At 40.2% G+C, this 27,169-nt stretch overlaps 2 protein-coding genes across 11 annotated transcripts; one reads left to right on the top strand and one right to left on the bottom strand.

Moving 5' to 3' along the window:
* The first annotated feature begins 595 nt into the window (after window positions 1-595).
* Ziz (dedicator of cytokinesis protein Ziz) lies at window positions 596-27,150 on the top strand. 8 transcript variants are annotated; one of them, XM_070283439.1, is made up of 14 exons: window positions 596-1,482; window positions 5,751-5,792; window positions 15,431-15,547; window positions 15,829-16,373; window positions 16,435-16,738; window positions 16,794-17,612; window positions 17,674-18,645; window positions 18,902-20,374; window positions 20,433-22,052; window positions 22,113-22,259; window positions 24,746-24,956; window positions 25,013-25,301; window positions 25,780-26,012; window positions 26,544-27,150. In XM_070283439.1, the coding sequence occupies exons 1-14, from the start codon at window positions 1,387-1,389 to the stop codon at window positions 26,639-26,641; spliced, it is 6,966 nt and encodes a 2,321-aa protein (XP_070139540.1). In that variant the 5' UTR covers window positions 596-1,386; the 3' UTR covers window positions 26,642-27,150. The 8 variants fall into 8 exon arrangements, with proteins under 8 accessions (XP_070139540.1, XP_070139543.1, XP_070139538.1 ...); XM_070283442.1 differs by having other exon boundaries at window positions 18,899-20,374; window positions 25,780-25,898; XM_070283437.1 differs by having other exon boundaries at window positions 18,899-20,374.
* On the bottom strand, window positions 22,352-25,744 carry LOC108082577 (uncharacterized). 3 transcript variants are annotated; one of them, XM_017178047.3, is made up of 5 exons: window positions 25,603-25,744; window positions 23,375-24,405; window positions 22,765-23,316; window positions 22,593-22,707; window positions 22,352-22,528 (listed from the first exon to the last, which is right to left on the bottom strand). In XM_017178047.3, exons 2-5 carry the CDS (start codon window positions 24,349-24,351, stop codon window positions 22,463-22,465), a joined length of 1,710 nt encoding a protein of 569 aa, XP_017033536.1. In that variant the 5' UTR covers window positions 24,352-24,405; window positions 25,603-25,744; the 3' UTR covers window positions 22,352-22,462. The 3 variants fall into 3 exon arrangements, with proteins under 3 accessions (XP_017033536.1, XP_017033544.1, XP_017033527.1); XM_017178055.3 differs by lacking the exon at window positions 25,603-25,744 and having other exon boundaries at window positions 22,589-22,707; window positions 23,375-24,597; XM_017178038.3 differs by lacking the exon at window positions 25,603-25,744 and having other exon boundaries at window positions 23,375-24,596.
* Window positions 27,151-27,169: the final 19 nt, after the last annotated feature.

Raw genomic sequence — 27,169 nt, 5'->3', positions numbered from 1 at the left:
GACAATTTTTAACAATTTTATTAAGTTTTTACATTTTTTAAAATCTACGTTTTTTAATTATCTACATCTACCCAAGACTCGAACCTTTACAAGGTGTAAGGCGTTGTGGATTTTGTAGGGGATTCACGTTTGATATTTTTTAGGGCCAAATTTTAAAACAAATAGATAGCGAGTGGGCAGCTTTTTTAGAGCCAGAAATTGAGTGAGAGAGCGCCGGTTTGAGTGCTGTTGCTCTCACACTGGAAATTCCATAAACAAAAACCTGTTAAGCTCTCATTTTAACAGAAAATCATTTTAACGGAAATTTCTGTTAACGCTTTCATTCCGTGATGTGCCATAAACAAAAGTCTGTTAGGCTGTTATTTTAACTGAACATTCTGTTAACGCTCTAATTCTGTGAAATTCCATAAACAAAACTCTGTTACTCTCATCTAAGGTTGTGGCGTCAGATGTGGTTCGAGTATCGGGTGTGGATTTTGGATTTTTTAGGGGATTCACGTTTGATATTTTTTAGGGCCAAATTTTAAAACAAGAAAAAGTAGATAGCGAGGGCAGCTTGTTTTTTATTGTTTATTTCGAACGAGGTGTGCGGACAACAAACAACAAGAATCTGTGTTCCCTTAGCTGTTTATTTTAACCACTTAATTCGAAATTCGAAATTTTTGCAAGAAAGCGGTTCTGTTATAAAAAAATTATAAAATAACGCGCGGCAAAAAAACGGAAAAATTATTTCGGGGCCGGCAAATCAAAATTATATATACGAGAGATACGTCGATACAATTTGTTTTAAACAAACGCCGTTCCGAAACGAGAAAACAAAATAAATATTTCATTCAGTTCAAATAAAACGGTGTAAACAGCTGTGTTTAGTTCATTAAAGAATTTATTGTTTATGATTTCGGCGGGGATGCTTCGAGCCTGCCCTGTGTGTACGTTGTTTTTGCAAAATAGCAACGCTTCTCCTCGCCGCCCTCAACAAAAAAGGGGCGTGGGAATTTTCACGTGCTTGTGTTAGTGTTTTTGTGTATAACATGAATTAAAAGGAAGTTCCTGAATCCTTCATCCAGAAATTGTCATGTAACTTCTTAGAAGTGCGGATATTTCAAGGGAAAATTGCCGGAAAGTCAGGAAAAAAAAAGGCAAAGGGGAAAAAAAAGGATAACGAATTAGTCATCGCTGGCAGCGACGTTAGCTGCGCAGTCGGCAGCGCAGTCGGCAGCGCATCCTGTCCACTTGTGCGCGTGTGTGTACGTGCGTTTATCTGCCCGCGTGTATGTGTGCTTGTGTGTGTCTCTCTATTTTTGAATCGCCGCCGGTTTTTGCAAAACAACAACAACAACTTGTTTGTTTCAACTGAACGAGAGAGACGGCGACAGGGAGAGCAGAATGGAGCGAAAATTTACGCGGGGCTTGAATAAGCTCGGCTCGGCGGTGCAAATGAGAGAGAATGTATCTCAGCTGGTCCGAGAGAGCGCCGTTTTGGTAAGTTCCTACTACTAAGCACTGTTTTTATTCCCTTCTATCCCCTTCTCGCTCACTCTCCCCTCTGTTTTCACTATTTTATTTTCGTTTTCAAAAGTGCAGTTCTTTTGTGTGTGTGTGTGTGTGTGTGTGGGTGTGTCTCCAGCAATGCATGTCACCTTTGTTTTGTTTACCTTATTTTTTGTATTTTTTTTTTTCGAAATGCGTGGGGGATGCTTATACGTGAAACTAAAATTAAATTATATAGAATTTGTCTGAATGCAAATTTACTCTTTGTGTTTTTTTTGGTTTATTCAACAGAATTTCCCACACATTTTCTACATTGCAACACACATTCAAAAATATACAGTTGTGGTCAAGATATTATATCTAATAGATTTTACAGAATGAATTATTAAATACGAAAGTCACTTTAGAAATCCAAAAATGAAATACGTAAATATTGTTGAGTCATTTGAAACTCAAAACCTCAGGTGTTAGGAGTTTTTATGTTTTTTACTTAGGAGTTTTTATATTACGATTTACAAAGAAAGTGTCCAAAAATTCTCCAAAAGATTTAAAATAATTTATATGAATACAAAATTATTGTAGTCTTCAATTTGATAAATTATTACAAATAAAATTTGTATTTATTTTTATTTAATATTTTTATAAAGACCCACTATTTTGTTAACCTCAACTGTACCTTTAGACATATTTTCCCCTTCTGTTGGCACACATCCAATATGTTTTGAATTTTAATAATATTTGCTTTTCACTTAGCACATATCATCAAGATCATAATGTTTTATAAGGGAAAATATTTCATACATCATCAGTCGTTGCATAAGAAGAATCAACATTTAAGACACATTTAGTGCGAGGGAAAGGGAAAACTTGTTTTTTATCTTTTAGATGCAGGTTCTTAGCTCCGTAGGCCAGACCCGGCGAGAACTCCCAAGAGAATCTGCCAAGGCCGTGAGATTCGAAATTCCACAGCTTCACAGCTTCCACTTTTGTTTATATTCATGTTGAACGATAATGAGGTTCATTGTAGAATACAGTATCAACTCCTTAGGGTGGCTAATTGAGAGATATTTTAGGTCTTATCTGGCTTAAATAATTCTGACAGTTTAGTTTTGCTCATAAACTTAAAGTTTTCAAAGCAGTTTTAATATTTAAATACTTATTTAATCTACAGGCCTTGACTTCCAGAGAAACTCAAGTTTCTTATCAGAAAGTTTAGTACTTTACATTCAGTTTCAGATTTATTCGTTGAGTGCCACTAAGAATACTAACTTGATAAGAAAAATAACAGATTAATTTAGTGTTTAAACTTATTCTTGAACCTTTGTATTTAAGTATCTTTGTATATAAGTATTTATCTAAACATTTTAAAGATATTCTATACAGACATTGCCCTGTAAATGTGTAAATATCCAGACCAGTTTTGAACTTGGGGTGTGACTTCATTATTCAAGGGCTTCGGCCCACGTGTTGCCAGCAGGAATATGGTCTCTGTGAGCTCCTCGTTTCCTCCTATTGATAGTACCCACTAATTGCATTATTATAGACCAACGAAAATCATATTAGAGCGACATTAGCCACGCTTCCAATGTCAATTAACAGTGTGTTGGTGTGGTTCTGGTGGTTCCTCTTTCTCCACTCTGTCATTCTGTTCTCCTCTTTAGCTCCCTCTTCCTTCTCCTATTCCACCTTCATCCGTAATTCAATTAGTGCGTAAAGTGAGAGTCGAAGCCAAAATGATAAGCAATTGTTGACTTACAGCAGCAATCAACCATCCGACAGGCAATCAAACCATAATAAGCATTGCTTATGGGTATCTAACACAGTTGTCGATAGTTGCACTGGAAAAAAAAGTTATTTAAAAAAGTATTATATATTTCTATTTATCGAAAAACTAATAAAGATACGCTAGCTGTAAGAAAAGTATTTTGAAGATACCTTTTAAGTAATAAATACAAATTAAGTAGAAAAGATATGGAGCTTATCTTCAAAGATAGAAAACTACAACAAATAATATTTATAGATATAAAACTTGCATTTAAAATATAAAACTGCTTAACAAATAACATATTTTTGTTCAGTGCACAGATAAATTCATCGGCAATAAGAAGAAGAGTGGTTGTGGTGGTTGAGTGGGTTGCAGTGGGTCATCGTCAGCTCTTCTCTTCAAACTCTTCCATGCTGTCATGGGGATTTGCGCATCCAAAATGACAGTATTTTTTTTTTTAGGAAAATTTCTCCCGCTCTTCCAACACACTAATTAAATATTTCATTATAGCAACCAACAATTTGTTGGTTTAATATAGTTCAGCGGGTCAACATAATGAACTTTACAAAATTTAACAAACATTTATAAATATCCGTAAAGATAAAGAGCTTATGTGTCAGGGCATTACTTAACCCCAACTTACATACCCAGTTTCTTTGTTAATTTTAATGGTTCCCTTCTATTTATTTATACACACCATTTTGTTTATATGTTTTCGTTAAAATACTTGCCAAGTTATTGCTTCGCACATGTGCCGCACACAGTCTGTTATCCGATATCAAAGTAAATATCGTCTGTGCGGTTGGCATTAAAAATTTAAGGGGCTCTTGAAGGGGAGACCTGGAGAAGCTGGAATTATTTTACCGTCAGCGAATTGCGACTTTATAATGAGAGAAAATATTTGAGGAAACAGTATACTATGGAATTTATATAAGTAAATGAGTTTCAGGAAACTTAAAGTGATTTAAACAGCAACCTGTTGACTAATTTAAACTCAAGGCTTTTAAAAATAGTTATTTACTAGTGAATAAACCTTTTAAGTTGGTTATTAGAAAGCATTTAAGAAACAGTAAAAGCCTTGATTCAACTATTATTATTAGTATTAAAGTTTACAAAATAAAATAAAATGCTAAGGCAGTTTCTTAAGAAGCCGCATGATTTATGAGAATGAAATAGCTTTGAGTATTCCAATTCCTAAGAATTTCAAGGCAGCCTCTACCTTTTATGTCATGACCTCATCTCCCAATTATGCTGAGCACCTCTATATACAAAAATACACAATATATATATATAAATTTATGTATGTATATAAAGAGGTTCCTTATAAGTTGATAAACACCAACCCAAATCTCGACTCAGACAACAAAAATCACTATGGCTGACATTTTGCTTGTAATTTTCGGTTTTATTTGATCAATAAATCCATTTGATTATATTACAAATTATCAGTTAGCACACGTAATGAACATCTAATTTGTTTAACTGCTTACAATTTAAATTTTTAGTTTTATTTAATGTGTCACAACCCTGAAAACTTTCTGGGGATTTCCTCTTTTTAATGTCATTTTTATTGCTTTTTGAAAGCTAAAAATACATACATATATGTATATATTTATGTTAGTTTAAAGTGGGTTTTTACCCAATAGGTGAAGGGTTAGAGGGGAGTGTAGAGTATGAAGTGGAGTAGGTAAAATGGTCATGGCTCAAGTGATTTTCTACTGTCATTACCCTATATGATTTTTGATAGATTGGGTATATACGAATTTTGAAAACTAAGCATAATGATTATAAACTAAAAAGACTTTTGAGTACTAATTATAATATTTATTTTGTAAAAAATTTATTTTATTGAAATACTAAAATTAAGGTATAATAATAAAACCTTTTGGCTTACAATTATTTCTAATTTTGGTTTTTATTTTCTTGTATTTAATTTACACTTAGCACTTATAGATCTTTCTAAACAAATTTTAATTTACAAATATGAATGTAAACTTGTAAATTGTTGGCTTACATATTAAATATAATATTTACATTCCTAACCATTTCATTATCTTCATCGTCACCCAGGTCATTAAATAGTCGGGAACCCTTATATTATTCTATCCTATTTGATTTATTTTGATGTGCTTTTATTGTTGCTAGCTGTATCTTTTTTCGCGTCTGCTCTTTATTGTTTATTTTGTGCTTTCCGTGATTTTATTCTGTGTCTCGGTCATAGTTTTTTTTTTGTACCCCCCCAAAACCCCCCAAACGGAAATATCGTTTCCCAACTTTTATTTTTTGTTTGAACATTTCCCCGAGTTGACGTGCGATGATGTCTACGCTTTAATGAGCTCCACTCAGTTCCGATTCTGTTTGTTCATATCACGGTTGTTATAGTATCATGGTCATCCAACTATATCTTTCATCATCTGATCAACCTTTGGCTATTAATAACAGAGCTTGTATACTGACCCAAACATTTCCCTCGTCTCTTTCTGTATCATTTTAGATGAACTGCACTGGCCGCTCTCAGCGCAGTCTCTCCATTGCGGTAAAAATATATATTTTATGATGAAATATATGCACTGAAATAAGAGTTTTGTGATTAATAAAACATAAGACATATTCATTTTTGGGTATTACAATAAAAAATGTGATTGGTTTCTCATTTTGGTATAGATTTCTTCAACTTTTTAGGGACTTTTATATATTATCAAAAATCAAACTAAACCCACAAAATTTATAAATTACTTCATTTTTTTTAGTCCTCTCTACATTATTAATATCTGTAGCAATGTCAGTTACTTGATATGCGTTCCAACCCCGGAGCAATAACAATAACCGGTGACCTCAATGTGTCCTCCTTCGTTTTCCATTTTCATTTTTCCGAGCCAGGCGGCGACGACAAACTTTTATCGATTCCCCAATCTGACCTTGACTTGCTTTTTCCAGCTTTTCTCATCTCTGCGGTGCTCGACTATTCACACTCTCGTTATTTTTTATGGCGCTCCTTTTTCTGCAAGCTGGCGTGATTAATTTTAATATGTCATGAGCATTTTAATTTGATTTTTCTCAAGCGATAAACTTTCTTTATGCATATTTCACCGACTGGACAAACTAGGAAGAATTCTCCTCCGAGACAAGCAATTAAAACAGCATGCTGGCTTTTTATGTTTCATGTTTATTGGTGCGACTGTCGTGTAAATATTGACATTGAAATCGTGTGCTTCGCAGCAGCAGAACCCAAACCTGTGTACCTGAAGCTGTACCTGCAGCTTGTACCTGAAAGCCGAGCTCCGAACACGATCCCCTACGTCAAAAAATAAAGTATCGCCATCAAACTGGTCTTAGTCTCAAGTGAGAATGAGTCGCATTTTCCAGTTTTCCCCCTTGAATCGGCAGGTGCAATCATCCGAATGGTTGAATGCGTTCTATAAGTTGACTCATGGACAATCCCCCATTGAGTTTTAAGACTACAACGTGCCTCGGTGCTAGGATGTTTAAAATATAATAAATACATCATGATCACGTGGTAAAAATGATTAAATTACTAACTCTATAAACTAAGCTGCTGGAGTGTATGAAATAAAATAAATATTATAACTTAGGGGGGTCTGTTTGAAAGTGTTTTAAAATAGATTTATAAAGCTACATTTCTCGCGTTGACTAGTGTAACATACTATATGTACTTCCTTTCGCAATGAGCTCGCCAAATTATTGTAGAATAAACCTTCAATTTGTTTCGCTTAAATTAAATTGTTGAAAATTCGCTCTCGTTTGTCGGACAAAGCCAACAACCCTCCAAATAAATAAATAAATGAAAGCTTTAAATCATTGTGCCGGTTTATTTTTGTCTATTTTATTGTTCACAAGAATTTTGCGGCTGTTGAAAGTCATGACCAAAATAAACAATATTTTTATTTACCGCGAACTCACACACTCTTCGGTTCTCACCTCATATGGGATATTAATTTACCCAGCTTGCTGCAGATTTTTATGCACTGATAAATTACAAGCAGACAAAGGCTTATTTTGTTGCGAAAAACAAACATTGCGGAGAGAACTGTGAATGAAACGAATGTGAAAGAACCGAGACAGGTGCCAAATCACGAGTGCCTGATCATTGATGGGTTGTAAGTCCATAGGAGAAACTCTCTTTGATGGAAGTGAAAGGTGTAAACTATTGTGGAGATTTTCGTTGGACGCGGTGTAAGCTTAACGAAATCAAAAAAAAGGGAACTTGGAATATTGTCAACTGGGTTTTTGAAGGGCCTTTTGTCAGTCTGGCCAAGATGGTTTCTCTTTCTACAAACATTGAAAGATTTTTTTGAAGTTTTATAAAAGAATTCTTTCTGGCAAAGAGAAGATTATATATCAAAGTAATATTTATCATACCAAACTTCTTTTTTATTAAGGGAAACTTTGGTTTTTACCTTATTCTGCAGATAAGTATCTTCTTATCATCGAGCCAACAGATTTAAGTGATAATCTTGTACTTATCTGAGTATAATACAGATTAGTAGTGTGTTTTTTGGGCTTATCAGCTTGACCTAACACACAACATTATAAGCTTTTTATTATTCTTTCATTTAATAGACCTCCTAAAACTGAATTAAATATTTTTCATATATTGAATGTTAAGTTGTTTAATTTTTTTAAATTATTTAAAGAAATTTACTGAACCTACTTTAACGGATTTAAATATTTTTCATATATTGAATGTTAAGTTGCTTCATTTTTTACTTATTCGAGGCTTGTTTTTCTATGAATTAAAAAAAAAAAACACCAACCCAAAGTTACTTAATATCCAAAATGATCATGACTTCAATGAAATCATCAATTAATTGGAAGTCTATATTTAACCAACTCGGAAACGCCCACACCAGAGAACACCCACATGGAAGTCAAACCCAAAGCTTCTCCTTTTTTATGTTCAACTTCATACATTTTTTTTAATTTTAGTTACTTTTTTTGTGACAATTATTGTCGACAATTGTTTCTGTTACTGGCCGGAGTTGGTGCTGATGCACTTTGCTCTATTGCATAATGGAAACAAACCAATTGTTGGAGAGCTCTTTTCAGTCCGCCCATTCAACTTTGTCTCGGGTAGCTTCATTCAGAGTTTAACTTGTTTACAGCAAAATCATTTGCACATCGACAACACCCTCTTGCCATTCCCTCCGGCCATCACTTATGGGAGAGCTCTCATCTTTATAGAGAAACTACATTTGCATAAATAGAAACTTGCACGATGCACAGGAAAAAATTAACATTCGATAAATATAGTTAAATAATGAAATGTTTAATAATTTATAAAATTTCTTGTATAATTAATTGATATGAAAATCTACTACAATATAACAATATTAATATATTATTAAGTATTTATTACAAGCTTATAAATCATCAATTAATACGCCCCTTTTCTCTCTTCTTTTCACAAATAATTTCTGCAAATTTCATTCACTTTTGGCCAGAAGCGCTAAATAGAGAGGGAGGGAGGGCCTAAAAGGGGGTGTGACTATGTTGTTAGCACTTGCTACATCTGACACACTTACTAACTTACTGGCAAAATAAAACCAAACAGGAACACAGCGAAGTACCAACTAAACTCGCTTCCGTTTGGCAATCACAATGTGCCAGCTTTGTGTGTCTGAAGTTCTGAGCAAATACAACAGCTCTGTCAGCTCCACTGTTTTAGCATTTCGCATTCGGTAAATGGGTAAAAAGGCTACTGGCATATAGACACAAACATTCATTTGACATGTCAGTAACCTTTATTTTTTTGCTGCTGCATGTCTGAATTTATTCTTTGTTCTGCAAAACTTTTGTAAGCCGAGGCTTTTGTTTTTCACCAGAATGAAAGTTGGGTTTGGGCATCGTCTCCACTGGTCCTCAAATGGAGACAACACGAACTGCTATTCCCCCGGACTTTAGTTGGTAATCAACAATGTTTTGACACATTTTTTGTGGCTGAAGATCGTTGAGAAGATCTCAAGGGAATGACAAGTGTGTGTCGGTAGGGAATTATTTTTGTAATAGATTTTTAACAATGAATTTCAGTAGCCTTATGGGCATTCCTTTTTTTATATATTCAAGAAGAAAATTGAGACGTGAATAGTCATAAAAAATTTGTGTAAATTTTAGATTTTTCTGGTTTTTTAATTGTGTTTAGCAGGTCTTCAAATCAATTAATTACGTATTTAATGGGTTGATTTGTAAATTAACAAGGTGACTTTCCTTAAACTTTGTTGCCAAAACAGTTGTAAGAAATACAATAATTTATAAACCAAAACAATCTAAGAAAAGAATAGCTTTCTAATTATAAATTAAAAGCATAAATTATGTTTTAACACCACCATTAAATAATTATAAACTTAAAATATAAAAGCTTTGGCACCTGTTCAGTTTCTTAACCATTTTTAAGATCATATCGCAGGCAAGATTTCAGCAATTGTGATTTAAAATACCATTTAAGACCAAACTTTGTTGAGCCCACGCCATCTGTAATTCCGCAATCGGTGCATTTCAACCCATAGGCCATCGATTTCGTTCTTTAAAAACTTGTTTTCCAGCTTAGGTCCTCGCTTGTGGCAATAAATGTCAAGCCGAAGATTATGAAATGGGTGTGTCGTCGAGTGGCAGTGTTGGTCTTTTGGCCAAATAGAAGTTTGTCGACCCCGAGAGATTTTCGTTGGGATCTCCGATCCCCTCGACAATTGAGCAATTAATGAGAGAGACACTTGTAGTTTACGATGGCCATTTGACGTCGTGTAATTAACACATATTTCACACTCTCCCATCGCACACACAATGGAAAACTGCCGTCCGTCGCTACCATAAACGCAATTAGCTTGCCAGATTCTGCTGTTATTATGGCGGATGATGCTGCCAGCACACATTGTACAATTGTAATTGAAAGTGCTAAGTACTTTTTAGAAAGTTGCCCCAGCCACACATGGCAGAATCCCCCCCATCCCCATCTCGTCTCTTGGACACCCAATTTTCCACTGAAAAACTGCACTGAAACTGTCAACTTTCCAAGGCATCTCTGTAAATGAGAAGATCTCGGGGCTACTACTGTCGGCAATTAAAGCATCTTAAAGCATCTTCCACAATCTACAATATTCTTTCAGCAAATGTTTGTCATTGGCGTGAACACTCGTTTGATTGTTTGCTTTTTGGATACTCTTTCAGGGGGTAAGACTGTTGGTAAAAGGTGTTCTTCAGTTTTAAGATTAGTATAAGAATTATATTATATTTTATTTATATTTTTAACAACCTCTTTTAACAACTGAACTTGGATAAAAACAAAGAATTATTATCATAGATCCTTCTATTATTTATTATATTTATTTTTAAAATCTTCCAAAAATCTCTATTACCAAAAGGGTATCTAAACATTGCCTTGCCAGTCTTAGCTTCCTTTCACAATTTTCCAAAAATGTGTGCACGCTTTTCTTGGTTTTTCTTTTACTTTCTTTCAGGCTCAGTTCGATGGGTAATTATTCGCTGAACAACGAGACATGACCAAGAACTGGATAAGTTTCCTATATGATTATATCTCTATCTCTTTTTACTGCGTGGGAACTTTTTGTGCCTTTGTCTTTTGTCTTGTATTTTTTTTTTTTTCCTCACTTTTCCACATTTTTCTCTGTTTGGTTTTTTTGCTGCACTTGCTTTTCCTGCTTTTAGGGCAATTATTTTTATGCCGGCTCAGGGGGATTTTTTTTCTGTTTCATATTGTCCTCAAGGCTGTTTCTGGTTATTCTTGTACTTCTGGTTGAGTTGGCCAACACAGATTACCAACAATGTGAAAACCAGGTGGCTTATGACCTTCAGAGGTTAAAACACTCAAGGGTCAGAACCTGCTTCATTGTGGAAACAAGCGGTTTTTCTGTGCCATGTCAGGTGTTTTTAGTCATTGCAATTTGTTTTGTAATTATTCAACATGAAATTGGGGAAATATATATAAATAAAAAATATATTAAAACATAAAGAAAAAAAATTTAAAAATCTTTAACCAAATAATTAAAGAAAACAAATTATTCTTGTCTTAAAAATGCATATTATTATATACTTCCAGTATAAGTAAGACTTCACTTTAGAGTAAATAAAGAAAATATCGATATATTTTAGATAATTTTGTAATTTGACTTTGCGATATCAATTGAAGAAATCGATATTTTGTTTTATATTATCGATAAAAATGTATAAGAGTTAGAAAACTAATAAGAAATTTATATTTTATTTATTTTTAAATTACTATTTTTCTTTCGATAAGATTCGATAATTTATTTGATGATAATTTTTATTGATTGCGATACAATATATATTATAAGACTTTTTCCCTCTATCCCAACATCTATCCCTAGTTTAAAATCAAAAGTTGTGCAACAAATGAAAGTGTTTGCGGAACTTTTACCCACCCTGAACTAAGACTGTTTTAAACGGGTCTAAAACAGTCATCATCATCGCAGTCTGCTTATGTGGCTTACATAAGCACCGATCGTCGGCGATTAGTGCATTATAAATATTGTATAGTTAAGCTATACTACCTCGTATTATGGGGCGTATGATTTAAATGCCGCTTATGCAGACGACAGGCGACAGTTCCCTCCACATTTCTCTCATTGTGCGGACAACAAAAAGCCATCTAATGAATGGCGGCCGGCTGCCAAAGTATTTGTATTTACTTTGAATTGAACGCAGCTAATGATAAGCTTCCTCATTTGTACCCGGGCATGTAAATTTGCCTACGAATTGGACTTGAAACTGGGTGAAATTCGTTGCCCATATTGAATAGAATATCTTGCTTAGAAAGTTCAACTTTTGCCCGGGCCATAAATTATTTAGTTGTATAACTAAATGCGAGAAATTTGTTGAGTTTGGAAAAAACCAAGCTTACTTGTGTTTTCCGTTTTTTATATATTTTTGTGTTTTTTTTTTTCACAACATGTTTGGTGTTGTGGAATGCCTGGAATGGTTAAGGAAAACTGCTGACTGGTCGCCGCCACCTTTATGGGTGGGCCAGTTACATATCTCACTTGCACTTGGTTTGACTTTTTAATTTATTTACACATGTTTTGGGTTCAATAAACCGAGAGTCACAGTGAAACCCGCCGAAAATGACCAAAACAAATGCCTTGCTGGGCCGAAACCAGTTCCCAAGTCGCAAATCCAAAGACTGGACAAACCTCTCCACCAACCCATCCATCCATCCATCCAGTTGGGAAACCGATAAAGAAAATTATAAATAAAGAAATAAAATATTTTTATATGCATTTATCAGTGCAATTCAGAGAGAGGGCAGAGCAGGAAATCCCTGCATGGGCATAAATTTATGGAATTTACATGCCGGATTCCTATGCCAGAACGGATGCCAGCTGCCATACACTGCAAAATGAGCAGCAAATCACAAAAGTTGTATACTTTTTGTTCTATATTTTTTTGTTTATATGAAAAAGCAAATAGTATACATTGTATTCAAATCGGAATCAGCTACGAAAAGAGGGCCAGCCAGAAAATGTTTGCAAAAAAGGCTACAGAAATAGATATAAACCTTTTTAAGTAATTGTTTTTCAATTTAAATAAATAGCTTAGTTTGAAATCAAACCTATAATTAAACCAACATAAATATATTGTCTTCCAAGCTTCCTTTACTGCCACTACCGCACTTTCAAAGCTTTTAAAATTTTAAGAAAATGTCCATAAAAAACCCACTTGAATGGTTTTAATTTCTGCTACCACTTACCCAATCGAAAAACACTCGAAAAAAAACCATTCTCGTGTAGGTCAAACGTTCACCAGACACAGACACAAAACAACGAAGCCAAATCATATGCAATATAGACTTTAGGCTAAATTTAGTCACAATTTTTCCATGCAAATCAGGAAGGGAGGAACGCCTCGACCACTTCAATGGTTTCCACTTCAAAGTGAAATCCAAATGAGCCGAGCCAACATTCCGTGACCCTTTTCTGGTCGAGTCTATATAGCTGATATAAGCATATATGTATATATATTCGAAGGCATCTTCTGCCGCATTGATGCAATTTCAATTGATAAGCGGAATACCCGCCGCCGCTTCAAGTGACATTCAAGACATGCCAGGGCCAATTGCTCTGGCAAAAATCAATGAAAGTCAAGCCTACTTCATTTTCAGGAGGGGAATTTAGTGATGAGGGGCTCGGTTTAAATGGGGGAAGGAGGTGTGATTGCCATTGCCACTTGAGGCCTGGCCAGTGTTTCACTCAAATATGCATAAATCGTCACGTTTTGCCTGCCGTGGCGCCTCAAACCGCTAACTTTAAATTAAAACAGAGTGTTGGCTAGGTAAGGATCAGTGATGAGGGAATTTAGAGGCTAAAAATAAACAAAAAATGGCTAAAAATTAGTTGGGTAAAGGTAATATACTTATTTTATTTTCAAAAAATTTATTTAAAATATCAATTCAATTTTTAGAAATTTTCTTAGATTTAAAAACTCTTAAAATTCGGCTTTTATTATATCACATTTTCCACACTTTTCAACTAAAACCATCTAAAAACCATTAACACCAGACACGAAACTGGTGGTCATTGAATCTCTGAGGTCTTCACTCTTTGCTAGACCAGTTCAGCTTGATGGGATCCTTCACCGCGAATTTGCGTGTCCAGCGATCGACCACCATGGCGTGGCATTTTTTTCAGTTTTTAAAATTTGGCTTTTCATTTAGCAGAAAAAAACCCACAAAATATATATATTGTTTGGCCAACTTTCTCGTCAAATTGATTTGGTAATTGGCCGATCGCTGAAGTTTACCCTTTTGCGTAATGCCCGTGCACTTGTCGTGTGCTTGTTGCTGTAGGTGTATTTTGTACCTGTAGTTTGGATCTTTTTTTTTGTATTTTGTGTACAAGCTTGTCGCCGGTTTTGGGTTTTAATTACATAACTAAAAAGCGGCGTCGTCGTCGTCTTCGTCTGGCAATTTGCATGCGTGCGTGCCAAGAGGCGAAATGGAGGAGCCGCAGGAAAAGGCCCGGACCTGAGCACACAATGGAAAATGGAAAAATGCTTTCCCCCAAACCAAAAGCTGGCCGAGTGGGCGAGTGCATTGACATTGCCGCTTTTACTTGAAGGGGCAGGTACTTATGTGGGCGTGGCCGGGCACGAAGTGCATTTGAGTGGGATCAGGGCCAAAACCAAGGCTTGATTTGATGGCCATTGATTTATTTTTGATTTTAAAGAAAGATTTCAAGCTTCAATTTGTAACCATACATTTCTATAAAAAGGAAATCGTTAAGAGTTATTTTTATATATTTTTTCTTTATTTTTAATTAGTGGGCTTATTTATGAAATAAATTAATGATAATTTTAAGAATTTCCCACATGAAAAACTTCACCTTTTGACATTCCTTTTAATTAAGAACCGAAAAGCTTACACCTTTCCCAATATTAATTTCCAACCCATGCCAAATCCTTTCACCAATTTCCCCCACATATACGCAGTTAACCTTAGTTAACCCGAGTTTTTTTTAGGGCCTTTCCCATGACCTGTCGCTTCCTGCCAAGAACCAAGCCCTAAAATAAAAGAGAAAACCAGAACCCACACACCTCGAGTTTCAGGAAAGCAATAAAATGACAGCACAGTCACCTGAAATGGATATGGCCAAACGGAAGTGGCACTTTAACCCACTATGACCATGTCATAAGGGGTTGGGTTGGGTCGTATCTTGATGATCTTGTGGCCAAAAACTAAGACGCAAAAGCTGAAAATATCCACAAATGACTGCAAAATGCTAAAATGTTTAGAATGTTTAAACGAAATGAATTTGTTTATGCCGGCTGGCAGACATGGAAGATATCATTACACGGAGAGCGGGCATCCGCTCATTGTAATGCGGTCAAGGTCTCCACTCTGTGGGGGCAGAAAAATGCCCAGAGGAGGAGCTCTCTCTGCTCACACCACCCATCACAAAGTGGAAATAAATTTATGGCGTGCGTAGTACCGATAAATCTCTCAAAAACCGCCTGCATATTCCATCGGGCATCGGGAATGGATAACACATTCGTGGGGCATTACTTTTTTTGGGTTGTGTCTATTTATAGCGGCGGCGCTCTGCTTTTACAAGTGGCGCGCATAAATTAGCAAACAAAAAAAAAATTAAGAAATACTGAATATTTATACAAATTTTCTGTCTTTTCCAGAACAAGCCCATGGTGGTGGAGCCGATCGACTTTGAAGCCTTTATAGCCAAAAATAAAACAGTTATCCAGAATGATCCCCAGAGGGAGCTGCTCATCTATCCCGCTGACGATGTCTCCGTGAGTAGAGAAAATATATATTTTTAAAGGTGTTTTTTGTGGAAGCAGAAGAAACAAAGAATTTTAAAATGAATTCATGAAATAAAAGATATTTAAATTGGATTTGGGTTTAAAAGGTTTTAAAGTTGTTCTTAAATCGTTGCTACTTTAATTTATATTTAAATTTTCTTCTCACAAAATTATATTTATTTTAACTCAATTTTTAAACTCTTTTTTTCATATAAACACTCCCACAATTGACCGAATCCATCTCAATATTTATTGATTTATCCCCTCTCCAGGAGATCATCATGCCCCGCAAGCAACGCACCAATGCCAAATCCGTGGCCGATCGCTTCGAGCCCCCCAACGAGGCGATTGTTTGTCCCCTGCATGGCCCCTCAATAATTGGCAATGGAAATGGCCATAGCCAGGTGAGCCGGCAGGGTAGCATCCAGTCAAATGGTAGCCTCCACAATGGCACCTCCAATGGTAATGGACACAACAGCAGCAGCAGTAACAGCAGTCTGTCCAACTCCAATGGCCATGGCCAACTATCAAGGAAGAGCTCACAATGCTCGAATGGTTCCTCCAGTCACAAGGACTCCTCCTATGAGTCGGCCTTGTCCTCAATCACACTCCGTTCCCATCTGGCCCAGCCGGAGGAGGTGGATGAGTATGCGGATGATGGACATGGTGAGGATATGGTGGATGGTCAGGCTATACACGGATCTAGAGCGGAGTGTACGCGCTTTACACGACAGGCTCTGTACACTTACAGGGCCAAGAATCATTTGATTCATTATAAATATAATGCCTACGGTGGGAACTGTCATGATCTGCCAAGGTAAATATTTCGTTAAATGTTTTCTTAATGAAGAATATCATAGTTCAAACAAATCTCTTAGCATTTCCCCCGCCGAGGAACTTCTAGAGGAGGTTTATGAGATCGATGCCGATCAGGATCGCATTGATGAGCAGATGACTCGCTCTCAGGCGGACACCATCACCAAGCAGGGATACCTACTCAAAGGACCCGATTCGGCTTCGGATCGTATGTTTGCCAACATAGGCAACAAGTCCTTTAAGCGTCGCTATTGCTATTTGCGCCAGGAGATTGATGGCACCTATATCTTAGAGCTGCACAAGGACGAGAAGCAGGGCGAAGCCAAGGCCACCATAGTCATGGATTTTTGCACCGAGGTGGTGCAGGTGAGTGGCACGAGAAATATCTAAAGGCAACCTATAACAAAGATAACCCTTCCAGAATCCCAAACGTGGCCGCTTCTGCTTTGAGCTCCGCATGACTGCTGGCCATAAATCCTTCACCCTGGCCGCCGAGAACGAGCAGGACTTTAAGGACTGGCTGGGCAAGCTTTCCTCGGTTTTGGCTCAAAATCGTGCCCAGGAAGAGAAGCGAAATGCCTCGCTGGAGCGCCAGCCCTCGGTTAATTCCAACCCTGGACCGCAGCTCCAAGCTCCAAACGTAGAACCTCAGACCTTTGGCACCCTCAAGGGCTTGGATCAATCGCTGCATCCGCAACTAATGAAATACGGCAGGGAAACTGATCACTCAATAGCCTTGGCCAGGAGAGAGCAGCGTCGCCGGCTGTTTGCCTGCTACCAGTCCCCAGCCAAGTCCAGTGGCAGTGACAATGTGGAGCAGTATCGAGAGCATTTTGGCACGCGTCTCCTGCTTACCTGCCACAATCTACGCTTTCGACTGCAGTGTATACCCCAGGAGGAGGGAGCTTCTGCGAGCGAGCAGCAAGTGGAGCCCTACATCACCAGCTTGGCTTTGTACGATGCCAAGGCGAACCGCAAGCTGAGCGAAAATTTCTACTTCAATGTGAATGAGCCCTGGGCGGCCCAACTTCTGCCGAATACCCCGGTTCCTTCCTCAGTGGCTGGCTGTGGAGTTCCTAGAAAATCAGCAGATGGCGATGAAAGAAGCACTGGCTCTCAGGCGCCTCACTCCTTGTTCGATGGGGTATCCGCAGAGTTGCTAAGATCGAATCGCCAGCAATTTCAGCAGCTAAAACAGTGCCTGCTTTCGGTGACCTCTCCACATGCGGATATATATTTGGTAAGTACTCGAAATATATATCTAAAAACCTTTGAAACTATAATTTCTCTCATGTTTTTAGGTGGTGCGTGTGGAGAAACTCCTGCAATGCGGCATAGCCCAGGCAGCTGAACCCTATCTCAAGGCTGGCAAGGATCCCAAGTTGGGCCAGAAGGTCTACAAGGCCGCCAAGAGTTGTGCCCAGCACATAGGTCACTATAGACAGCCCTTTGCCTGGGCAGCTAGACCACTGTTCAAGCAGTACAGCCATGAACTGGATGTGGATCCGCACAAGGAGTTTGAATTCAGTCCCATTTATCGGCAGGAGTTACCCAAACTGAAGGATGAGGAGCTGCTAAAGCTTCTGGTGGACTATCGCAAGCCAGAGAAGCTAAGCAAACTCACCATTATACCGGGTAGCCTGAAGATGCAGATGCAGTTTCTGGACCAAAGCACACCCCAATGTGGCCTGAGTAAATCACTGGCCCCCTTGTCCACCTTTAGCCCCAATTCCAAGCACTCACCCACCATTGAGGTGGCTGAATTTCAGAGTCAGAGCGAGCGAGAGGCTCATCCTTATACGAGTTTCTGCAATCACCTGTATGTGTATCCTTTGAGCTTGCAATTTGATAGCCAGAAGCTGTTCTCGCGAGCCAGGAACATCACCGTGGTGGTGGAGCTAAGGGACAGCGATGGAGAGTACAGCAAGCCTCTCAAATGCATCTATGGTCGTCCTGGACAGGATTTGCTGGTATCCCAGATAGCCTGCCCTGTGCTACATCACAATGTGACTCCCACATGGTACGAGGAGATCAAGCTGCGTCTTCCCTTGGGTCTATTTCCAGAGCATCATTTGCTCTTCTCTTTCTACCATGTGTCGTGTAATCTGAGCAAAAAACGGGATGCAAATGCTGCATTTGAGACGCCTATAGGATATGCCTGGCTGCCGTTGCTACAGAAGAATAGGATTTGTTTGGAGGAGCAGCAGCTGCCGGTGGCAGCCACCTTGCCGGTGGGATACCTCTCCATTCAGCCTCTGGGATGGGGCAAGGGGGTAAGTCATAGACGACGTTGTGTGCTTTGCCAAGGCCGTGCGTTCATCAACTCATGCAAATGATCTTTGTTTTGTTTTGTCTTTTATCCAACATTCACCTCATCTACACATCCCCCCATTGGCTTGCCAACTAACCTGTGTGTGCTCTCTTTACTTGTTTTTTCTTCTCTCTCCGCACTCAACCGCATGCTTAACTGCACCCAACACCATCCACCTCCCCTGGCCACGCCTACAAACCCTTACAATTTCTCAGCAGAACTGCGGTCCGGACATCCAGTGGATAGACAATCAGAGGAATCTCTATACGGTGGGGCTAAGACTGGACTCTACGGTTCTAACGGCGGACCAGCACTTGCACAACTTCTTTGGACATTGCGAAAGACTTCTAGAGGGCGGCAAGACGGGAGCTGTGCCGGCGGAAACGGAAACCTGCAAGATCCTTAAGGCAGCTCATGCCATAGATATGCGTTCCTTGATTAACTACCTGCCCACTGTCCTCAATGAGCTCTTCACTCTGCTGGTTCACACCCAGTCCGAGGAGATTGGCCTAAATGTCATCCGTTTGATAACAAACATTATACACTTGATAAGCGATCAAGCCAAGAGGCCGGATCTGCTGGGAGCCTATGTAAAGTACGTGTTTCATGCTCCTTACTACAGTCAGCAAACGGCAAGGCAGAGGACTGTCCATGGAGAGCTCTGCCGGCACTTGCCCTTCCTCCTGAATCCCAGCAATCCCGATTTCCTTATCGTCAACAAATTCATGCGCTACTCTGCCATATTCTTCGATTTGATTGTGAAGAGTATGGCTCAGCATTTGCTGGCCACTGGCAGGATAAGGATGCTAAGGAATGAGAGGTTTCCCAAGGAGTATGCCGATCGGGTGGAGCAACTGATCAAGGTCCTGATGCCATATATCACCACGCGTTATGAGGATCTGGGCGAGGAAACGCATCTGCTAAATCGCTCTCTGGCGAGATTCGTGCGCCAGTGCCTGAGCTACATGGACAGGGGATTTGTGTATCGTTTGATTCGTTGTTATATGGGAGAGTTTGCACCTGGCAATGCCAGGATACTCCACGAGTACAAGTTTAACTTTCTGCAGGAGATTTGTCAGCATGAGCACTATGTGCCACTCAATCTGCCGTTTGTATTGAATCCCAAGAACAGACCGCCAGAGATGATGCAGCACTTTACCCTTTCTGAGCAGTTCTGCCGACAGCATTTTCTGTCGGGTTTGCTGCTCCAAGAGCTGAAGAGTAGCCTCAACGAGGTGGGTCATGTGCGACGACATGCTCTGGGCATCTTCAAGGATCTGCTGGCCAAGCACGAGCTGGATAACCGTTATCAGCAGCGGGGACAACTGTCGCGTATTGCCCTGCTCTATGTTCCCTGGCTCGGTGTAGTGATGGACAACATCCATCGCATCGATGACATGTCCGAGTCCGGAGCCTGTACACCCAATGGCCATGTCTATGCCGACTCGGCTTCCTATACGAAGCGACTGAGCTGCTCCAGCAGTTATGTGTTTAGCAAGGACTCGTCCACTTTTGGTTCTTTGACTTCTACTCCAAGGTCAAAGAATCGCCTCACTCTGCACTGCGATCAGCCGAGTCCCTATCGCACCTCGGTCCACATGAAGGAGCACAACTACCTGGCCGCCATAGCTGGACAGCCCATAAGTAATGGCATCTCCAATCTTTCGCTTAATTCCAACACGGATTCTGGGGTAAGTTGTTGGTTTTTATATTCTAGTTTTTAGATTTTAATGTTATTTTTGACGATAGCACTCCCAGGACACCACTACCATTGGTGCTTATACCAACGGAGATGCCGATGTGGCCCTGCGAAATGGTCATAATCGCTCTGTGAGCGTAACCCATGCACAGATCCTCTCGCGCTGCGACAAGTTCAGCTCAGCGGAGAGCAAGGACTTACTGCTGGGCTTCCTGTTTATCATCAAGCACTTGTCGCAGGATCAAATGGTGGCCTGGTGGCAGAACTGCAATGAGTCCGAGACCCTGCAGTTCCTCTCCATTCTGGATCTCTGCCTGCTGCAATTCCGCTATGTGGGTAAGAAGAGTGTGGTTTTAACTCCAACCGACTCCCGGTCAGGTCGCTCTGCCAAGGCTCACACGCTGCCAGCGAGAACGCAACCTCCTACGGGTTTGGAGAATGGCAACAGCCAGGAGCAGCAGCAGCCCAACAGTGGCACCCTCAACCAAACCCGAGAGCATCTCTTGGAAGATATGGACTCACTGGCCAGAAGTCAGTTGGCGCTCTACGAATCCAATTTGGCCACTGAGGTGGGCATGATAATCCTGGACTGCCTCGGCATGTATGTCCTGCAATTCCGGCAACTTCTAGCGGATAGCACTATCCTACCCAAGTTGGCCCGCGTCTATCTAAGATTCCTGCAACTTGGCCAGTCGGAGAGGCTCTCGAAGCACGTCTTTGCTGCTCTGAGAGCTTTTATCAACAACTATGCCGTGGCTTTGTTCAAGGGGAATGCCATGCTTTGCGGTCAAATGGTCTATGAGCTTCTAAAGGCCTGCGATAGCCGCCTGGTGGAAATACGCCACGAGTCCTGTGCCGTACTCTATCTTCTTATGCGCAGCAATTTCGAATTCAGTGGGAGGAAAGCCCTCACCCGAGTCCACCTCCAAGTCATCATTTCCGTCTCCCAAATGATTGGCAATGTGATTGGGCTGAATAATGCCCGGTTTCAGGAGAGCCTGTCCATCATCAACAGCTATGCGAATAGCGACAAGGCCATGAAGGGCACTGGCTTTCCCATGGAGGTCAAGGACTTGACACGTCGCGTGCGCACCGTCCTCATGGCCACGGCTCAGATGCAGGCCCATCACATGGATCCGGAACGTTTGCTGGAGCTACAGTATTCCCTGGCCAATTCGTATGCCTCCACGCCGGAGCTGCGTCACACCTGGCTGGTGACCATGGCCAGGAATCACGAGCAGAATGGAAATCTCTCGGAGGCAGCCTGCTGTCATCTTCACATAGCAGCTCTGATGTGCGAATATCTGCGCTTGAGAGGAGGGTGCAGTCTCAGTTGGTCGTCCACGGCCTTTGGCAAGATATCCAGAAATATTCCATTGGATGAGCAGGGTCTGAAGTTGGATGCAGGGGCCCAGGACTCGCAGTACACAGAGCAAATGCTCTTGGAGCAGCTGAAACAGTGTGCTGATTTCTTGGATCGCGCTGAGAGATTTGAGTGCTTGGGAGAGCTCTATAAGCTTATACTGCCGATGTACGAAAGGGATCGCAGCTTTTTGGAACTGGCCCACTGCTATGAGCACTTGACCCAGGCCTACAACAAGATTGTGGAGGTGAATCGTTCGGGCAAAAGGATGCTGGGTCGTTTCTACCGAGTGGTTTTCTATGGAATGGTAAGAAGCTTCTTCCCAGGAGGGGAGTGTAAACTCATTACATTTTTGTTTATTTTGTAGATGTACTTTGAGGAGGACCATGCTATTGAGTATGTGTACAAGGAGCCAAAGCTAACCTCGCTGAGTGAGATATCCGAAAGACTGGGCAAGCAGTACAGGGAGAAGTTTGGAGCTGATGTGGTCAAGATGATCATGGATTCGTCACCGGTGAGACTTAATTTTAGTTATAGGAAAAATATTAATTATTCTTTAGATTATTTTTCTTGTCTTAACATCTTGGGAATATATCTCAAAGCTAATTTTGAATATTAAAATTTTTTATTTAAATTTTTAAGACTATACAGTTACGATGAAACACTATTTCTTTAAGGGCACTAATAATAACCATACAACCCATCTGCAGTGGTGAATCACTTAAAGAGATATTCGTTGAAGAGCATGTCAGAGTCGCTTTCGCCGCGCATCAGGCTCATACGCTACAAAAAAGAAATTATAGTTAGCAAAAAGTTATCAATCAATCAATCAATCAATCCAACCTACTCGCTTAACCTCCGATTGGCGCATCAGGGATGTGGTGGTGCTCCTTGGTATCATACGCTGGGCGGTGGCATGTTGCTGCTTAGAAGTTGGTCCCTGGGCCGTAGCCTTGCTGCACCTGGGAAGAAAGCCTTTTCGAAATTGGTGAACCTTAAATCCCTGAAAACCTACTCACAAATGATTCGACGTCGGTTTCGGCTGAGTGCTCGGCTGTCTACCCTGTCTGGGCAGACGTCCTGCCACACTATTAGCTTTCATGGCGCCCGCCTGCTGGCACCCCAACTCGGACTTCGGCGCTGTTGCCCGCTGATAGTTCTGTTTGCGAGTCGGTGCAGGCAGGCAGGTTTCCGCATGGAGCTTTCGGGCTTTCGGGCAGCCTTCCCCTGCTGCTGCGGTGGCCTGGCACTGGCCACCGCCGGCCGTAAGCCGGCATCTTTGGATGGTTGTGAGTGTGGCCTGGGGATTCTGCACTGGCGGCCGATTGTAAGGAGTTGCCCTACGGTTCTGTGATCCGCTCTGAAGGCTAGCCCCCGCTCCACGCACCGAGCACCTGGCCTTGGCTGTCTTGTAGACCCTCGGAAACTGGGTTGGCATACTGGAGGCCATCATAGGATTGACCGGTGTAGATGGTTGGCTATTATCAGGGTCGCCCGTCGTGGGTTCAGAGCATTGGGAACCCATCTCGGTCAGTTGGTTTACGAACTGGGATCCCTCTGAGTTATCATATCTGAAAAAGGATAATGGATAGCAGGAAGCAGGATAGCAGAAGTTATGTCACCACTCACCTGTATAGCTTTCCCCTCACATATTTCGTGGAAGTCTCTGGATAGGTACTCCCCTTTGGTGTCAGGTCATGTCCATTGAACTGCTGTTCATCGTCCCCGGCATACGCCTCCACATCCGTTTCCATTTCTGTGACGGTCTCGTCGTCGTCAATGGAAACTGTGGCCACCGAGGTCTGGGCCGAGGGTGGCGGCGGCGAGGCAGTTGGAGACTGTCCACTGCTGGCCCTATTGATGTGGATCTGATCCCGGCTCACAATCAGGCCCAGCTTGCGGCACAGCTCCTGGAAGGCCTTATGCGAAACCAAGTCCTGGTAGCGAGTGGATTCGGTGAATGTGAAGTTCTCGAAAGCCTTAATGCCCTCGATCTGGTGTTCGATCTCCAGCTCCGTGTAGCTGCGATTGGAGCACAGAGTGCATTTGGGGCAGATGGAGGCATCTCCGCCGTCCTCGTACTTCTCCCTAAGCAAGTCGTTGACGCGAAAGAGGAACTGGGCCACCAGGACGCTCTCTGGGCGGTTGTCCAACTTCTTGGGATCGCTCACATCCAGCTGGAGGCTGTGGCCCTTGTGGTAGATCGGATCGTTGGGATCCGGCGGCTGAAAGAGCTGGCCCGGCTTCTGTTTGGTGGTGAATCTCATGCTGAGGCCTCGTCCGCCGGGCAACAAAGTCACCCCGACTTCCTCCAGCGGCATTTGTTCATCTCCCAGCTGGCTGAGGCACTCGAAAATCTGTCGCTGCACAGAATAACCATTCTCCACATGATTCACAGCATCCCCAACGATCTCGGGACGAGACAATGTGGTTGTTGAAGTGGCCTCCGTTTTAGTCTCTATGTTGTTGATGCTGTGGATTTCCGTGTTGTTCTGGCGATGCGAGGGCACAAACTCCAAGGCATTCGGGTTGAGGGGAGAGTACTCAACAGGTTGGATCATTCCTATTGACATCCGAGGAACCGGTAAAGAAAAAAAGTGCTCCATAACGGACACTCAGCTCTGTGTCTCTATGTGATGATGTGAGATGAGCAGCCGAAACTAGGGAGGGGTACCCGAAATGAATATGAAATTTTGAAACTTTTTGAGCGGTTCTAGTGTTCGTTCTTGGTCTGCAGTGGTATTTGTAAAAAAGTAACAAACAATTTACTAGAAGCTAGTAAATTTGTTGAATTGTTAGAACTACATCAGTCGAGGGTGGTAGTAAGTGAGGAAGTAATATAGTAATATTCGGAAAACGAGCTACTTTATGTGAAGGGTACTTAAAAGGTGACTAGATGGGATCAACATTCAGAGTGCTATAAAGATTTTCAAGCTAAAAAACCATAAAAAATCTAAAAAAAATCTATACTTAATCATCTCTTATTAACATTACTTTTAGGTCAAAGTTGATGAATTGGATGCCAAGCTGGCCTACATACAGGTCACCCATGTAATTCCCTTCTTCTCCAAGGATGAACTCGATCAAAGGCTAAACGAATTCGAACAGAATCACGATGTGGACACGTTTATGTATGAAACGCCGTTCACCAAATCGGGAGCAGCTCGGGGCAGCGTCGAAGAGCAATGGAAACGCAAGACGGTCATTAAGAGTTAGTTTTCAAAATATAAAATAAAATATAGTAATTAATAATATAATTTCCCCCAGCTCAATACTCCTTTCCCTATGTCCTTAAACGTATACCAGTGAAAGCCCGCGAGATCATAGAACTGAGTCCCATCGAGGTGGCCATCGATGAGATGCAATCAAAGGTTTCAGAACTGGAGGAGATCATTCTCCCGCCAGCCGATGTCAAGAAGCTGCAGTTGCGCCTGCAAGGAAGTGTGGCGGTGACCGTGAATGCAGGTCCTTTGGCCTACGCTCATGCCTTCCTGGATGCCAAAGTAGTTAATAATTTCTCTGTGGATCGCGTTAGCGATCTCAAGGATGTGTTTCGGTAAGGGTTTTTTTTTTATATATTAAGTTAGTTTTTAGGACTTTTAAGCTATGTTTTTTGAGGAATTGAGAAGAAATCATGCTAATTCGTTGGTAATGTGCACTTTGGAGATGCAAGAAACTATCTTGCAAGCTCTGGTTTTTCACTAGAAGAAATTTTTAAATTATTTACTTAATGGTTAGTACCATTAACCATTTATGGATCTGTTTCCTACTTTATATTTTAAATAAAAACTAACTACAATTTACCATTGTTATAATTACTAGCAAGTATTAGCTTATAGTTTTAGGTATTTACTTACCTGAGTCTAACAGCCCACAAAAAGAGAAAAGCTCCGTAAAAAAAGAATGTATAATATATGTATATTGGAGTAACAATTTGTAGTAGGAAAGATTCTCATCTCGTGGCCTATTCGATTTCATAAAAAAGGATTTTACACTTCCTTAGATTCATTATTAATTTTCCTTCTCTCTTTCAGCGACTTTATTGTGGTTTGCCAGAAGGCTTTGTTCCTCAACGAACGTATCATTAGTGCTGACCAAAAGGAGTACCATCATGTGCTAAAGGAAAACTACGAGAAGCTGTGCCAGGCTCTCAGTGAGTTGCTTGACGATGAGTCCTTCCAGCCGCTAAGCGACGATGCCGACAGCATAAATCAGCGCAACAGCATGGCTTTGTTCAACGCAATCAGCGGCGCATCCCATAACTCAAGTACTGCTTAAGTTCAGCAAAAACACAAAAAAAAAGATACCAAAACTCAGATATCAGATATCAGATACGTAGATACAGATACACGCACATTGATCTAACCAGAAAACAAAAGAATACCAAGTACATATACTGTATTTGAGAATAACACCAGCAGAGAGGCGTAGGCGTAACCACAACGTATTTAGTCTTAACCTAGACATGTGTTTGGTGTTTCCTTGTTTGATGTTGAAATTGAAATTGAAGTTGAAATTGAAGTTGAATTTGTCTGGCGGCAGGTAAAGCGCAACTTTTGGGCTTTACGGTTCGAGTCTTGGCTAAGAGGGGCTCGCTTGTGACTAACACTGCACGAAAAATCCTAAAAAGTAAACCCTAAATCATTGTGGTGGCTACTAATTCGAACCAAAAACTAACTGTAAGCCTCAATGCTAAATTCTAACTAAAAAACTATGTGTTTTGTCAGCTTTTTTCCCCCTAAAATGCTTTTGCCATTTTGTATTAACAACATTTTTTGTAATTCTCCCATTTTTTTAGGACCGTATTTTGTTGAGCAAAATACCAGCAACAATACCCACCACCAACACCACAACCACAACCACTGTTCCCACATAAACACACAGAACTCCACATAACCGAACTATAAGTTCCCCAAGTTCCAGTTAAACGAGAAATCACTTGTTAATTTCTACGACTAAGCTTAAGATTAACCCTCATTGATTGTTGTTAGATTTTTATGTTGAACAATTGGATTTTAAATTTCCTTAAATTTTATTTAAATATTTTTAAGAACAGATAACCTGAAGTTTAGCATGTAAACTGTATATTATTATAATTATTTGGATTTTAATTTGCCAGAACCATTTACTTTACTAGATCGAATCTGCTGCTAACCTTGTGTCTTCTTCAAAACTCGAAATATCTAAAAAAAATATTTTAAATAATTTAAATCAATTCCTAGTTGTAATGTTGTAACAAACCTAGACGAATAAGTTCCAGCAAGCAAACAGAACTTACCAAAGTATTCAAATAATGGAAAAACCTATCAAACAGATATATAATATATATATATATTTACATACAAGCATTTTCTAGTGAAATCGTACTAAATAAATAAAAATATATACGCATTAAATGTTTAAAACAAAAACACAGAGGGGCGT

Source organism: Drosophila kikkawai, chromosome 2L (assembly GCF_030179895.1).
Source record: "Drosophila kikkawai strain 14028-0561.14 chromosome 2L, DkikHiC1v2, whole genome shotgun sequence".
NCBI lineage: Eukaryota > Metazoa > Arthropoda > Insecta > Diptera > Drosophilidae > Drosophila > Drosophila kikkawai.
This window is presented reverse-complemented; position numbering and strand designations above follow the sequence as displayed.